The 15,958-nt window shown below is 39.4% G+C and overlaps 1 protein-coding gene and 1 long non-coding RNA gene across 4 annotated transcripts in view; both read right to left on the bottom strand.

Moving 5' to 3' along the window:
- Positions 1–15,958, bottom strand: part of LOC134207825 (palmitoyltransferase ZDHHC8) — a 119,247-nt gene that overhangs the window by 38,056 nt on the left and 65,233 nt on the right. For all 3 annotated transcript variants that reach the window (XM_062683767.1, XM_062683768.1, XM_062683769.1), the window contains 4 exons: positions 5,776–5,933; positions 5,526–5,701; positions 5,271–5,465; positions 3,024–3,306 (listed from right to left, as the gene is read on the bottom strand). In XM_062683767.1, the coding sequence (XP_062539751.1) occupies positions 3,024–3,306; positions 5,271–5,465; positions 5,526–5,701; positions 5,776–5,933 (812 nt within the window). The remainder of the gene's footprint in view (positions 1–3,023; positions 3,307–5,270; positions 5,466–5,525; positions 5,702–5,775; positions 5,934–15,958) is intronic.
- Positions 3,491–4,608, bottom strand: LOC134216831 (uncharacterized). The gene is made up of 4 exons (XR_009980845.1): positions 4,563–4,608; positions 4,403–4,495; positions 4,271–4,345; positions 3,491–4,190 (listed from the first exon to the last, which is right to left on the bottom strand). It is a non-coding gene; the product is annotated as an uncharacterized LOC134216831 (long non-coding RNA).

Raw genomic sequence — 15,958 nt, 5'->3', positions numbered from 1 at the left:
GAAAATCATGACGAAAGAGCCGCTGCATGGCATATTTTGGAGTTAAAACGGAAATATTTCTTTCTACGGGTTCCCCAAGGGCGCCTCATAGGTTCCAAGAGTGGCCAATGTGGTCAATTATTGATTTCGAGCGCATAATCATCTATTTTGTGGAAAATCATGACGAAAGAACTGTCGCACGACATATTTTGGTGTTAAAACGGAAATGTCCCCTTTTACGGATTCCCCGGGGGCACCTCATCTGCTCCAAGAATGGCCAATGTGGTCTCTTATCGATTTTGAGCGCATAATCTTCTATTTTGTAGAAAATCATAACGAAAGAGCTGGCGCACGACATATTTTGGTGTTAAAACGGAAATGTCCCTTTCTACGGGTTCCCCGAGGGCACATCATAGGCTTCAAGAGTGGCCAATAAGGTCACTTATCGATTTCGAGCACATAAACATCTATTTTGTGGAAAATCATGACGAAAGAGCTGTTGCGCGACATATTTTGGTGTTAAAACGGAAATGTCCCATTCTACGGGTTCTTCGAGGGCATCTCATAGGCTCCAAGAGTGGCCAATGTGGTCACTTATTGATTTCGAGCGCATTATCATCGACCCTAACATCTTGTTCGTAAGTTTTTCCTAATGTCCGAAGAAGGTTAATGTCTCAAACGAAGAATCCTTGGAATTTTCCTAAAACAATATCCCCAAGCAAGTCCACAGAAAGCAGAGTGGTTAAGTGCTATACATATAAATTGGGCCTGCAACCGGATATGGGGCCCCCGGTGAATAAAAGTGTCATTAAGAGAACTGTAAAGAGGCTAAACATTAGCCAGATTACCATAAAAAGGTATCAGCGGTGATCATTTAACGTAATCGGATAAACAAATTGGATTGTAATTGTAATCCTAAGCAATTGTATAAAACAAGTACTTCAAGGATAAAATCGAAGAACTCACAGGTACCACAGGATACAGCGATTGTCGATTAGGGAGAAGATCTTGACTACACTGATTGTGCCAGATTTTCGAATCTACTCAGTGTCTTCCCTCTTTTTCGCACACAGAAATTCAGGAAAAAGCTATTGTTCAAGTAAACGCCCTCTGTACAGAAAATGAAAATGATTAGAATTTCTGTGAGAGAAAAAGTAATGAAAGGCAAAACTGCTCAGCAAGGACGAAACTTTTTCGACTCAGACCCCTTCTTCCCCCCGATCATAATCCGATCGTGCTTAGACCGAACAAACTGAATACCTCCAGTTGAATAACTATTATGCACAAATAAAGCGAGTATATTTACAGCGATGCGTAACAAAATGATAAATCCAAATCAATCCGACATCGAACAAGCAGCTCAAGACGATTTCTAATATATGTACGCCAGATATGCTCCATCTTGCATCAAACATAAAATTGCATTGAAAATACTCCAATGATCGGTTAGTAGCAATACGGTTACCTCTTTCTCGAAAAACATGGTCTTAGAGTTGAGAAATGATTCGAGAGAGTATGAGATCTATAATAAAAAAAACACATTTCCAACCAGCAGTGTAGTGGCAGAGAATAACAAATTATTGGTGAAATATTTTCCGAAGAGTACGACGAAGAATGAACACAAACAATGATTGTTTTAGGTACGAAAATAATGGTGCTCGTGATGATTGGTGCCGATCGTGGGTTGAAATTTGGAAAAAAGGTGTGTCGTTTGGAGGGTGAGAAAGAATCGAATCAATAAAATATGTTGTCACAGGTTAGGTGAATTCAAACAGTTTGCTACATAAGAAGTAAGAAAAGTAACCAAACGTAGAACAGTTAGAGAAAAATAGTAATAACTTGAACAGAGGCGATTTGTGGTTAGTAAGTATCAGATTCTGGTGCACAACCGTAAATAAAATATTTTTTTCTATTAATTTGCTTAAGTCATTTGTTTAGTAAGTGCATTTACTAGTAGTGTATTAGGCTAATTGTAATTAAATACTGTTTAATGATTAAAGTTTGACGAATCTTTGAACGACGATGACGACCACAGAGAAAACAGAGAATTAGAAGTTACTACACCTAAAAATGATTAAAAATGACACAAGATTATCACGAAGAATATACGGAACGAAAAATAACAAAACAATAGTTTGTGATTAATAAAAATTTCCGTTTATTTTCCAGCAAAAATATCTTGTCTTACTATTGTCTACTAGAAACTAGTTGTAACAAAGATCAGTACAGAGGACAAAACGATTGTTAAACTTAATTTTTTAAAGCACTGTTGTTAATCTTAAAATACTCTGTATAAAAATTAGGGTTCTGACTAATCATAGCGACAATGAAGCTTTCAAAAAAAGAAACAACGTTGGAAAATATCGAAATCTTTTATCAGTCATTGTCATTCAATCGCTTCCTGTTCTCGATTCTCAAATTTGATTTCTATCTCTTTCTCTCTCTCTCGCTTTCGCTGTTCTTACATTCTCGCTCTCGCGTCTATCTATACATACAATGCGTTTCAGAAGTGTGTTTGTGTGAGTGAGAGTTATCGCTAGTGCTAGATTCTTTGGGGCTGATGCAGCTTCTGGTCTCTGCTTCCCCTGATGGGCGCACGTCTCTATAGTAATTCGTTCATAGGAATGGGGTTTTGGTGGGAGATTCGGTAGAAGAGGGGCACGCGGCTCACGTACACAAGGTTTTTGTTTGCTTTCGCTTCGATTGCGTGCACGATAACAATGCAATTTTTTAGTTGTGTGGTGTGCGTGTTACGAGGGAATTGTTTCTGTACAATTTTTGAATTTTGTTTGCCTAGTTTGAGTCTTACACTATGGATCGCTCTGTCAACTACAAAAACCGAAAAAAAGGAAAAAGAAAAATAATCCAAATAAATACACAGTGGAACAAAACAGGAGAAACGTTCGTTTCTGTTACGAAGAAATTGGTGTTAAATGAAAGAACGTAGAATCACATCAAAGAGAACAAAAATTAAACGATAAGGGGAAAATAAAACTTCAAAAGAAGCGACTAACACAGCTAAGAAGATAACAAATACTACGCACCTTACTGTAGTGGCTGGATCCGACCGTACGAATACCGTGACCATTGCCATGATCCATATAGGTTTTTACCTGCGTGTGGCGACTGTTATCGTAGATGCCCTGGCCGGCGGCACCACCGGCTCCGGCCGCATTCAGGCCCTGCTGCTGGGAGTTGAGGTGGCGGCTGGAGTTTCCGCCGCCGCCACCGCCACCACCTCCCGGGCCACCATCGTTCGTAATGGTGCTGATCGATTGGTTTTCCTTGTTCGACCGGCGGGCGACGTACTTTTGCGGTTTCAGTAAGCTGCGAACGAAATTAGAAGAAAAGTATCATTAGGTGAGAATGTCAGAAGATGAAATAAAATATTGAGACGCGAACTTTTCATGTAATTGTAATGTCCAGATGAAAAAATAACAAAATTGTATCGGAGCTGAACTCATGAAGATGGACCCGGAAAAACTGACCGCGTGTCTGCACAGACTGTGAAACTTGCTAGCTCACGGGAGGGTATTCTACCGGGTCGTTACGCTACTTCAATCACCCCAATACTCAAGCTGAGGATGATTCGGTTCTTCGCAGGAGGGAACTGTAAACAGAGCTGTCGATAAAAGGTGTCTAATGCGGTAGGATGGGCAAAGCTGTTTGATGTAGAAGGGGGGGGGGGTATCTATACATGCAGTGATCCAAGAATGACGAGGCTTGGTGGTCCCTTTGTGGACCCGGGAGGACGACGCAACGAAAATGGTGAAAGACCTTTATAATTCAGGGCTGCTCTTTCTTAAAGTTAGCTACACCTGAGGTTAACAATTCTACAATTTTATTTGTGACGTCACATTTGGGGGTACTTGCGCTTTGGTGTTGGATTCGGTGTGGAGGTGGCCGATCTGGCCGGCTTGGCGTTGGTCGCAGGGTCTTTACAGTCCGGACGTCAATCCACGGACGGGACGAGTGCGGCACAGGAATGTGGCTGGAAGATGGCGGCCTACGTTCAGCAAACGGCAATCCCGCGTGCTCAAAAGCAATGGCGGCACGGATTTGGACCGAAAGTCTCCGGCATCCAAATCGTCGGGATTTATACGGCCGGAGGAACCGGAACTAGCTCTTCGCCCACGGAAGTTTCCACCGATGCACTGCACTGTCGAGAACTTGGAAAAAGCACAAAAGAAAAAGGTCCCTTTGGCATGGACCTGGACAACACGGATTAGCACCCTGCAACGTCACTTCCTAACCTCTAAACTTTGTTCTATTTTCTCCACTTGATATTTACCTTTTTCTTGGTGGTTTTTTAATTTGTTTGTTACTGTCGTTTTTGTCGTTCTTATTGTGGTTAACGGGATTTCAACTATAATTTAAGTAGTACATTAATTTAGGCTAAGTTTTAAGCACTAACATTACTAACCGTACTAATAAATTAACACAACTAATATCCGTACTTTCTAACAACAATTATCAACATACTTTTGCTTTTAACGACTAACACAATTAACAAATCCTATGTTAAGAAAAGAAACAACACAAAATTAAAAGAAACTTCACCAACAATTATTCAAACAATCAACCTTTTACAAATTAAACACGCGCACTACAACTTCTTTCAAGGATCACTGCTTTAAAGAGGAGAACCCTTCTTTCCGCTTCTTATATAGCACATTTTACATAAATTATGATTGATGCTTTTTAGGTTTGGGCATGCTGGTACATTGAGCTCCCGGTATGGGCAAGCTCAGCTGAAACAGGGCTGTGTATCTTTGCCCGAACTCAAACTGCTCGAACGTCTATCGCATCTGGTCACACTTGGTATGACGTGAAAGTGGAACACGCACTCACTCGTGAGATAAATCTTCGACCAGTGAGTGTGACAGTTCCGAGGTGTAATCTTTGGAAAGGTCGTAATGGGAGGGATTGGTGACGGAAATTCACTTGTGGTGGAGCCAACAAGTCCATATTGGAACCGAACGGTTACAACTGATAGTTAGAATCTGGGAAACAGCTACCAAAGGAGTAGAAGGAAGGAATCATATGCCCCAGCTACAAGAAATGCGGAAAGCTGGAGTGTGATCCTAAATACCGTCAAAGTGATCATCTTCCGCCGTCTGTCACCAATAGTCAATGAGTTTATGGAAAATTATCAAGTTGGCTTCGTTAATGGCCGCTCTTCAACGAACCAGACCTTTACTGTACGGCAAATCCTTCAATACCGTTAATATCAGGTCCCACCGTGATGTTCCTGACAACCACTACGAATTGATTCCGTCTACATCACTCACCTTGGATACTGTGGACCGCACTGGGTGTAGCAGCAGTTGTTCCAACAGCCGCGCGAAAATGGATTATAGCCACCCTTGAACTTGCCGGTGACCTGCTCGTTAGTGGTTCGCCCCCGCGACACCAGCACCATGTGGAATCCGGTCAGGCCGAAGATCGGTATCGCCAGCAGAGTGACGATCGCTATTAGGACCATTCTAGAATTGGAAAATCAAAACGTTATCAACATATCCTCGCTATCATTGTTTCGAACTTACGCAACGATCGGTTCCACTTCCGTCAGTTTGTCCTTCTCCTTCTGGAGGACGTAGATCAACGAGAGCGAAAAGATGCTCAGCATGTGGATCGACAGCGAGATCAGGAAGAAGAAGAAAAACCGGTAGTTCCGCCGGCCGATACAGTTGTTCACCCAAGGGCAGTGGTGATCGAATGTCTGGCGTAGTAGAAGTTGGAAAATCGAAATTACAATCAATTGAAATCGAACCTTTTTATGTTGATCACATTTACCTCGATGCAGTGGTTGCACACGGAACAGTGCGAACAGCGTGGCGGTCGGTAGAACTTACACGTCACGCACCATTTCATCCGCACCGTGATGCCGTTGATTTCGGCATTCTTGTACAGCGGAGCCCGGAACTCGTCCTCGCGATCTTCGTCAGGTGGGGCTACATGGGAAAAAAAATCACAAACAAACAACAAATGCGACATCAATCAACCAGTATCAGAAATGTGGTACCCATGAAAGCTTAATTATGGGAGACTGCCTAGAGCTCAGCATTGAGAGGAGAGACAAGGTTGATAGTGATTGTATTCCTTGATAATGACACACACAAACGGGCAGTGCACACGAAATGCAAATGAACCCATTAATTGCTCGTCTCTGTGGCCGATCGACAGATAATTATCGAATGATCAAACCAGAGCACGTCCCGTCATTTTTGTCGCATGCATACAATTTGGTACGAGCGACAATTACTGCTCCGTCGATCGTTTGCGGCCGTGTTTGACCATTTTCAGAATCGATAAAGCTTTTTAATGTGTTAATCATTTAATACTAATGAAGTTGTTTCGAAGAAATTTTAATTAGGGAACATTCATGAACAGAACATCGTGACCTTATGTAAGAGATGGAAACTTTAGAATTTTAGTCAACTCATGTTTTTTACGTCATAGAGAATGTTGAACCAAATTCCGGCTTATGCTAAAACTCAAACAACCAGAAAGTTGAGTGTTTAAACACTTTATCGCTAATCCCGATGTGCTAATTATCCTAGTGACATCACACAACGTTTTATTTTACTCTGCGGCCAGTTTTGAAAATTGTCATAAAAACAAAATTGACAAAAAATCAAATCAGAATCGAATAAGAATGCAATCAAAATCAACTCAAATAAATAAAAATAACAAATAATCAAGCCTGAATCTGAAAAGAGTCTAATAGGGTCAATAAACTATCGGAATCGTATATGTCAGATTATCATCGATTCGAGTTATGTTTCGATTCTTGTTTGATTGTAATTCGAATTTGATTAATATTGTTTAATATTATTTCATTTTTATCTCGATACTGATTTGATATGAATCTATTTCTATAGAAATCAGATAAAAATCAACAAGAAATAATTTCAAAATAAAAAAATTAATCAAAATAGAAATAGGAAAAAAATCGAATAATGTACTTATTATATCGAAAGTGGATAAGAATCGAATTGATTGTAGAATCACAATTGAAATAGAAGCGAGCTGTAAATAAATCATAAACGAATGGAAATCGATTCAGAATTGAAAGAAATTGTAATCAGAATCAATTTATGTCATATTTGAATGAGAATTGAGTCAGAGCCTGTCAAAACCCAATTAAAATAGAATCAGAGTCAGTAAGAATTCCATTAAAATTGAAAAAGGATCAATTAAAAACAAAAGTAAGAATAAATTCAGTTCTGAGTTTTTTTTTCTAACTCATTAAACATTCGATCGCAATTGAATAAAAGTGCACCATAAAGGCTCCCCCAGACCTAAGCGATTTCATCGCCGCGACGGCGACAACTAGCCGCCGCGATTCTATCGTTTGGTCGCTGCAGGCAATGTTCTATTTACGCTTCCATACCAACGGCGACAGAATCGCTGTCACCAAGCGATAGAATCGCGTCGCGTGTGTTTGGGGGAACCTTAACTGAATTAAAACCAGTATCAGGCCATTAGACCGAGAGTCATCAGGCTGAATGAGATGTAAAAAATGAAAAATGAGAAGTGAAATGTTAGTTCTTTTTTGTTCCTTAATCTTTTGAACTTATTTTTGTCTTCATCTTTCTTCCTTGCTCCTTTTTGCTTTTTGCATCATCTTTTTTCAATTTTTATGTATACTTCTTTCTACCTTTTTCCTTTCTCCTACTTTCCCATTTCTTCTTTCTTTCTTCTTGCATCTTCTTTCTTTTTGCCGTAGGACTACGTCTGTCTTTTCTATATTGGGGTACACTTTGCGATTGCGAAAATCGAAGACAATCACGAAAATATGATAGACTTTGAACGACAATATCTCAGCCGTATATCGATGGATTTCTAATATTTTAGGAATATTCGATCAAGAAAAGTCAACGCTTCATTGTATAGTTCTAAAAATACAGATTTTCAACTATATATTTTTGAAAATTGACAAACAGTTTAGAAAAAGTAAAACAATTAATCCCGTGCATGCATCACAAGCACAAACATCAAAATCGAGCAACTTGCGCATTGGTAGTCGTCATTCAACCTCAACGAACTAGCCTTTTATGTGAAGAAAGGGTTGATTACAAAAGTGGCGTCTGTTGCAATAACATGACGGAGTGAAATTTCAACGCAAGTTACCCACAAGCGTTTGGTTGCAGTTAGTTATTGGAAAAACGCATTGGGGAAAGACAATTTGATCTTAGGACCAGCATTTTCTGGACAGAAAGGGTTTATTGCAAAAATGGACTGTTTCGGTGGCATCGCCATGGTAGCTTATTAGCTGTAGTGAATTCAGCCATTCGAATTTAAATTTATTTCCTCGTCTTCCTCCGACGTCTTCTTCTTCTTATTGGCATTACATTCCCACTGAGACATTACCGCCTCGCTGCTTAGTGTTCATTAAGCACTTCCACAGTAATTAACTGCGACGTTTCTAAGCAAAGTTACCATCGCGCGCGCCTGCAAGCAGCTTTCTTGTATCTAATAAAGTATTTCCATTAGCCCCGCCCCTTTGTTAATAGTTATGAGTGCATATCACATTTATACCCATAACAGATCATAAAAGGGCTGAGCTAGCGGGCCTTCTTAATTGATACATTTTGATCGGGATTCCTTAGAGAGCGGTCGAACAATATTTTACGCAGAGCGGACTCAGCAGCACGAAGACTCTGGTAGAGGTTTCAACGGAAACCCATCGCATTGGTGGTGGTGTTCGTAGCGCCACCATTGGCGATGCTAAAAATTTATTCCCAATGGTGGCGTCTTAGCGAAAAGTCATTGAATAGCCATCGGGCAATACCAGCACGAAGGGAAATATCAACGCAAGGTTCCGACGTCTTTCTCGTTTAAATGGATAAATTCGAAAACTTAAGCCAAATAGTCTGTTTGTATGGATGAAGGTTTTTCCCAGCGGTCTTCCTTTTGGATTAATAGTTTAAGTCCTAAAAAGGACTGTGTGTAATTAATTCTTGAAGGTCCTCTCACTTTGCCACCGGCGCCATAGAAAACTTTTCACGTAAGTTTCATTCGCGAGCGGAAACCGAACGTTGCAAATAAATATATTTGCGTTTGGTTTCACGCCACTTTCGATTTTGCTTATTTCTCCTTTATTTCTGACATTTTTAGGTGTCTTCTAGAATTGTGATGTCCTCCACTAAAAACCAGTGCGGCCGATGAGTCGTCTTAAGGTCTGAGGGAAGCTCTCTCGCGGTAGAGCGCTATATTCGTACTAAAATGTCTATAACTCGTAGGAATTCCTCCAGAAATTCGAAAGTTCCTCCAGGAATTCCTTCAGAAGTTCTTCCAGGATTTCTTCGGAAGTTTCTCCTTTCTCCGCAAGTTTATCCAGAATTTTTTTTGCAAGATCCTCCAGAAATTCTTTCGGAAGTTACTGCAGAAATTCCTTCGGAAGTTCTTTCAGGAATACGTTCAGAAGTTCCTCCAGAAATTCTTTCGGGATCTTCCGAATCTTCAGAAATTCTTCCGGAAGTTACTGCAGAAATTCCTTCGGAAGTTTATTCAGAAATTCCTTTGGAAGATTCTCCCGGAATTCCTTCGGAAGTTTCTCCAGGAATTCCTTCGGAAGTTTCGCTAGGAATTCCTTCGGAAGTTCCGCCAGGAATTCCTACGGAAGTTCCTCCAGGAATTCCTTCAGAATTTTCTCCAGGAGTTCCTTAGGAAGTTCCTGCAGAAATTCTTCCGGAAGTTACTGCAGAAATTCCTTCGAAAGTTTATCCAGAAATTCCTTCGGAAGTTTCTCCAGGAATTCTTTCGGAAGTTTCTCCAGGAATTCCTTCGGAAGTTTCTCCAGAAATTCCTTCGGAATTTTCTCTGAGAATTCCTTCGGAAGTTTCTCCAGGAATTCCTTCGGAATTTTCTCCAGGAATTCCTTAGGAAGTTCCTCCAGAAATTCTTCCGGAAGTTACTGCAGAAGTTCCTTCGGAAGTTTATCCAGAAATTCCTTTTGAAGTTTCTCCAGGAATTCCTTCGGAAGTTTCTCCAGGACTTCCTTCTCCAGTTTCTCCAGAAATTCCTTCGGAATTTTATCTGAGAATTCCTTCGGAAGTTCCTCCAGGAATTCTTTCGGAAGTTACTGCAGAAATTCCTTCGGAAGTTCTTCCAGGACTTCCTTCAGAATTTCCTCCAGAAATTCTTTCGGAAGATCCTCCAGAAATTCCTCCGGAAGTTACTGCAGAAATTCTTTCGGATGTTTCTCTAGAAATTCTTTCGGAAGTTTCTCCAGAAATTCCTTCGGAAGTTCCTCCGGGAATTCCTCCGGAAGTTCCTTCAGTAATTCCTCCGGAAGTTCCTCCAGTAATTCCTCCTGGAATTCCTCAGGAAATTTCTACAAAAATTCCTCCGGAAGTTCCTCCAGCAATTCCTCCAAAAGTTCCTCCTGGAATTCCTTCGAAAGTTCCTCCAGGAATTCCTTCGGAAATTTCTCCAGGAATTCCTTCAAAAGTTCTTCCAGGAATTTCTTCGGATGTTTCTCCTTTCTCCGCAAGTTTATTCAAAAATTCTTTCGCAATATCCTTCAAAAATTCTTTCGGAAGTTACTGCAGAAATTCCTTCGGAAGTTCTTCCAAGAATTCGTTCAGAAGTTCCTCCAGAAATTCTGTCGGAAGATCCTTCAGAAATTCCTCGGAAGTTACTGCAGAAATTCTTTCGGATGTTTCTCCAGAAATTCTTTCGGAAGTTCCTCCGGGAATTCCTCCGAAAGTTCCTTCAGTAATTCCTCCGGAAGTTCCTCCAGTAATTCCTCCTAGAATTTCTCTGGAAGTTCCTCCAAAAATTCCTCCGGAAGTTCCTCCAGTAATTCCTCCAAAAGTTCCTCCTGGAATTCATTCGGAAGTTCCTCCAGAAATTCAAAAGTTCCTCCAGGAATTCCTTCGGAAGTTTCCCCAGGAATTCCTTCAGAAGTTCTTCCAGGAATTTCTTCGGAAGTTTCTCCTTTCTCCGCAAGTTTATCCAGAAATTCTTTCGAAAGATCCTCCAGAAATTCTTTCGGAAGTTACTGCAGAAATTCTTTCGGAAGTTCTTTCAGGAATTCGTTCAGAAGTTCCTTCAGAAATTCTGTCGGAAGATCCTTCAGAAATTCTCCCGGAAGTTACTGCAGAATTCCTGGAGGAACTTCCGGAGAAATTCCTGGAGGAACTTCCGGAGGAATTCCTGGAGGAACTTCCGGAGGAATTCCTAGAAGAACTTCCGGAGGAACTCCTGAAGGAACTTACGACAGAATTTTTGAAGGAACTTCTGAACGAATTCCTGAAAGAACTTCCGAAGGAATTTCTGCAGTAACTTCCGGGAGAATTTCTGAAGGATCTTCCGACAGAATTTCTGAAGGAACTTCTGAACGAATTCCTGAAAGAACTTCCGAAGGAATTTCTGCAGTAACTTCCGAAGAAATTCCTGGAAGAACTTTTGAAGGAATTCCTGGAGGAACTTTCGAAGGAATTCCTGGAGGAACTTTCGAATTTCTGGAGGAACTTCCGAAGGAATTCCTCCGGAAGTTCCTCCAGGGATTCCTCCAGAAGTTCCTCCAGGAATTCCTCCGGAAGTTCCTCCAGGAACTCCTCCGGAAGTTCCTCCAGGAATTCCTCCGGAAGTTCCTACAGGAATTCCTGGAGGAACTACCGAACGAATTCCTGGAGGAACTTTCGAAAGAATTCCTGGAAGAACTTCCGGAGGAATTTCTGGAGGAACTTCCGAAGGAATTCCTGGAGGAACTTTCGAAGGAATTTATGGAGGAACTTCTGAAGGAATTCCTGGAGGAACTTTCGAAGGAATTGCTGGAAGATCTTCCGAACGATTTCCTGGAGGAGCTTCCAAAGGAAATCCTGAAGGAACTTCCGAAGAAATTCCTGGAAGAACTTTCGAAGGAATTGCTGGAGGATTTTCCGAACGAATTCCTGGAGGAGCTTCCGAGGGAAATCCTGAAGGAACTTCCGAAGGAATTCCTGGAGGAACCTCAAAAGAAATTCGTGGAAAAACTTCCGGAGGAATTCCTGGAGGAACTTCCGAAGGAATTCCTGAAGGAACTTCCGAAGGAATTCCTGGAGGAACTTTCGAAGGAATTCCTGGAGGAACTTCTGAAGGAATTCCTGGAGGAACTTTCGAAGGAATTCCTAGAGGAACTTCTGCAGGAATTCCTGGAGAAACTCCTAAAAGAATTTCTGGAGGAACTTTCGAAGAAAATTCCTTGTGGAACTTCCGAAGGAATTGCTGGAGGAACTTCCGAAAGAATCCCTGGAGGAACTTACTTTATTTTTCTCCTTAGTCTAATCTATCTTATTTGTCTTATTTGTTTTATTTGTTTTATTTGTATTATTTGTCTAATTTGTCTAATTTGTCTAATTTGTCTGATTCGTCTAATTTGTCTAATTTCCAGAAAAATATATTAAGCTCTTTTAGTGGAATGTATTAAACCGTCTAAGACGAATTAAGTACTGTCCATTTAATTCCACTAGTTAATTTTCGTAATCTTTGCAGATACGTATTTCGACCACAACTGTGTGGTCGTCTTCAGTGTCTTGTACTTGACTCAAGTCGCAAGTCGAGTCAAGTACAAGACACTGAAGACGACCACACAGTTGTGGTCGAAATACGTATCTGCAAAGATTACGAAAATTAACTAGTGGAATTAAATGGACAGTACTTAATTCGTCTTAGACGGTTTGTCTAATTTGTCTAATTTGTCTTATTTGTCTTATTGTCTTATTTGTCTTATTTGTCTTATAAGTCTTATTAGTCTTATTTGTCTTATTTGTCTTATTTGTCTTATTTGTCTTACACCAGCACCACTGTTATCACCCAAATACTTTTCAAAGCTTGTGTGGAAACCTTTACAGAAATCCTCCCATGATATTTTCTAATGTTGTTCTAGAAACGGCACATGTTTTCATTTTCCAAAACCAGCTAGAGTTTGTTTATTTTGATTTCCTCATTGCGTGATTGGTCGGCGCTGCTGCTGTTCTCTCGCCGAACCACTGCATGAGTGATTAATTTCTTCCCCATTGTTGCCAATTCCTTTTGTTCTCCGTTTACGGCAAATTCTCAAGCAATTGTAAACTGCATAATGATGAAATAATTTTGACGACACTGACAGCGTCATTCTGGCGGGCTGAATTTGGCAATTTTCTCTCTCAGAGAGTGCTACCACGTGCTTTTTAACGGAAAACCCTTACCTCAGACCTTAAGGAATTTGTTTAGAAATTTCTTTACAAAATACTCCGTAGGAAACTTTTGGAAATACCTTCGGATTTTTCTTCAGGAATTCCTACGGAAGTTCCTTTAAATATTCTTCAAAAAATTACTTATAGGATTATTCCTGAAAATCCTTTGAAGAATCCATTCCCTTGGAAATTCTGTTCTTTAGAAAATTTCTCGAATGATTCTTCCGAAAATTCTCTTAAATATGCCTTTAAAAGAATCTTCGATTTTTTTTTAGGAATTCCATCGAAATTTCCTAGGAATCCTTTCCAAAGCTTCTTTAGGAGTTCTTTGGATTTTTTTTTAAATATTTGCTTCAGAATGACTTCCTTTAGGAATTACTTTGAACATTATTTCAGGAAATTCTAAATGACTTTCCGAAAGGATTTTTAAAGTATATTTGGAATGTATTTTCAAATTTCTGAAAAAAAAATGGAAGGATTCTCCAAAGGAATATCCGAAAGAATTAATGAAGTAATGTTCCACTGAATCTGTTTGAAAATTGTAAGCGAATACCTGAAGAACAAACTTCGAATGATTTTACGGAGGATTTTATGAAGGAATCGTTGAAGAATTTTTCTTAATTATTTCTAAGTAAATTTTCAGGAGGAATTCCCAAAAAAATCCAGAAGGTATTCCAAAACGCATTCCTGTCGTATTGCTGGAAAAAAATTCTTGAAGAACTTTTGATATTTTCCGAGGAGACCCTGAAGGGATTTCCGAAAGAATTCCTAAAGAAATTCCAGTAGTAATTCCAATTAGAAGTTCCGAAGATATTTCTAAATACCTCCAGGAATTTCTTCGTTAATTCTTGCAGGAATTTCTTCAAAAATTCATACAAAAATTTATTAAATTGGTGAAAAATCCTTTTTTAGAGACAATTCTTGGCGTAGGAGAGGTGGGGGTAAAACGGCTAGCACCCGTTTGAGCTAAATCGTTTCAAATTTAGAACTCCATCAAGTGCATCTTGCTTCGAATTATGAGTGTGACATGTTTTACTGCATTCAAAAAATGAAAAACTTATTCTTAATGATCTATTGTTAACTATTGCTGAAATTCCATGGTGATGTAATTTTTCAAGCTGTGCATTATTTAGGCTTCTTAAACAGAAATCAGCAAAACTAATCCGCATGGTCATCGTGGATCTCAAGCTTAGTCTATTCAAAAATTCTGTACGGTTGAACTGATGATTTATCTCAAAATTTAATTTTTTTGAGATTTTTTCAAGAAATTGGATCATGGTGGGGTAAATTGGACAAGTTCTGGTGTGGCTAATATGGACCATATGAAGTACATACATTTTTTTTTCACGGAATATATATTGTGAAAAGTTTTTATTATTTACCTCCGAATATTCGCCAGTGTTCAAGTCCACAAGAAACAAATTCTTCCCTTCTTCAATTGTAAGGCGAGTTGTTTGACAGCTTATTTGTGACTCACTGTCGGCCTATGGCATATGCATTATTTATTCTTGCATAAATTATATGTCAAAATTATTTGAATAAATTATGTAAATTATTTAACATATTCACTGTTAGTGAGAATGCTGGGATTGATCTCACGACCTACTGTGCTTATAAGGCAAAAGCGATAGTCACTAGACCACCGAGCACGTCATCAAACATGAAGTTGTCTTTCTATTGTCAACTCTGCAACTTTGCATGGGTACTTGACACTGGACGGACATGAACCATGAAATGAAAGTTTTCGCATTTTAATTTATTAATCCACCTAGCGTTGGTGGTGCCTTTCTCGCATTTAGTTACGACACCAACCTTATATGGGGTTTAAATGGTCCGATGTACCATTTTCTTCATAACTTTTAAACCCAATAACCGATCGTTATAAAATTCAATAGTGATTAACAAGGCTTTGTCCCCTGTCGAATGACAATGTTGCGAGAAAATCGGTTAAGGATTACTATACGAAAAGTTGTCTAATGTTTTTTAGAGCTATTGTAAACACACATACACACACACATACACACACATACACACATATACACACATACACACATACATACACACGGACAGACAGACATTATCAGCTCGTCAAGCTGAGTCGATTGGTATATAATACTATGGGTCTCAGAGGCTTCTATAAAAAGTTCGTTTGCGGAGTGAAATGATAGCCTTTCGGTACAACTTAGTTGTACGAGAAAGGCAAAAATTTCATTATTAAGAAAATGCTCAACAAAAACTAAAACAAAAAATTTTGAGGAATGGTGCACAAACAACTTTAGAAGTTAAGTGAAGAAAGGCTACGCCAGAAAGCTGACACCAGTGGAACTTTCCACATTTCATTGTGGTAAACCAAAGTAAAAACAGACCCTGGTATTTGATGCCAAGGCTGAAAAAAATAAAAACGGTTCACCAAACTCAACTCTCCTACCAAGTCCGAGCTTAACTACTTCCTTGTTTAGAATCTTACTACGATTCAGAAAAAGAAATATTCATGTATGTGGAGACGTTGGCAACTTGCGTTGGAGATTTGGATATTATTCGTTAAAAATTACGAAGAATTGAACCATTTGAAAAATTCCCGTAAAAAAAATACTCGTGAAAAGAATCCAAAACAATATTTGTAAATGTGTGAAATACCGTGAATGATTATGTGGCATATTACAATCCACTTTTTTAAGATTTTGTTACGTATATTTTTTTTCTAATGACTTTATCAGATGGTCAGGATTTTGCTAAACCGCAACATGTTTTTCTCGTAAAATGAATACAAAGCAGTATTCATATCTACTGATGCGCTTATTTGATAGAGA

This window comes from Armigeres subalbatus, chromosome 1 (genome assembly GCF_024139115.2).
Source record: "Armigeres subalbatus isolate Guangzhou_Male chromosome 1, GZ_Asu_2, whole genome shotgun sequence".
NCBI classification, from domain to species: Eukaryota; Metazoa; Arthropoda; class Insecta; order Diptera; family Culicidae; genus Armigeres; species Armigeres subalbatus.
This window is presented reverse-complemented; position numbering and strand designations above follow the sequence as displayed.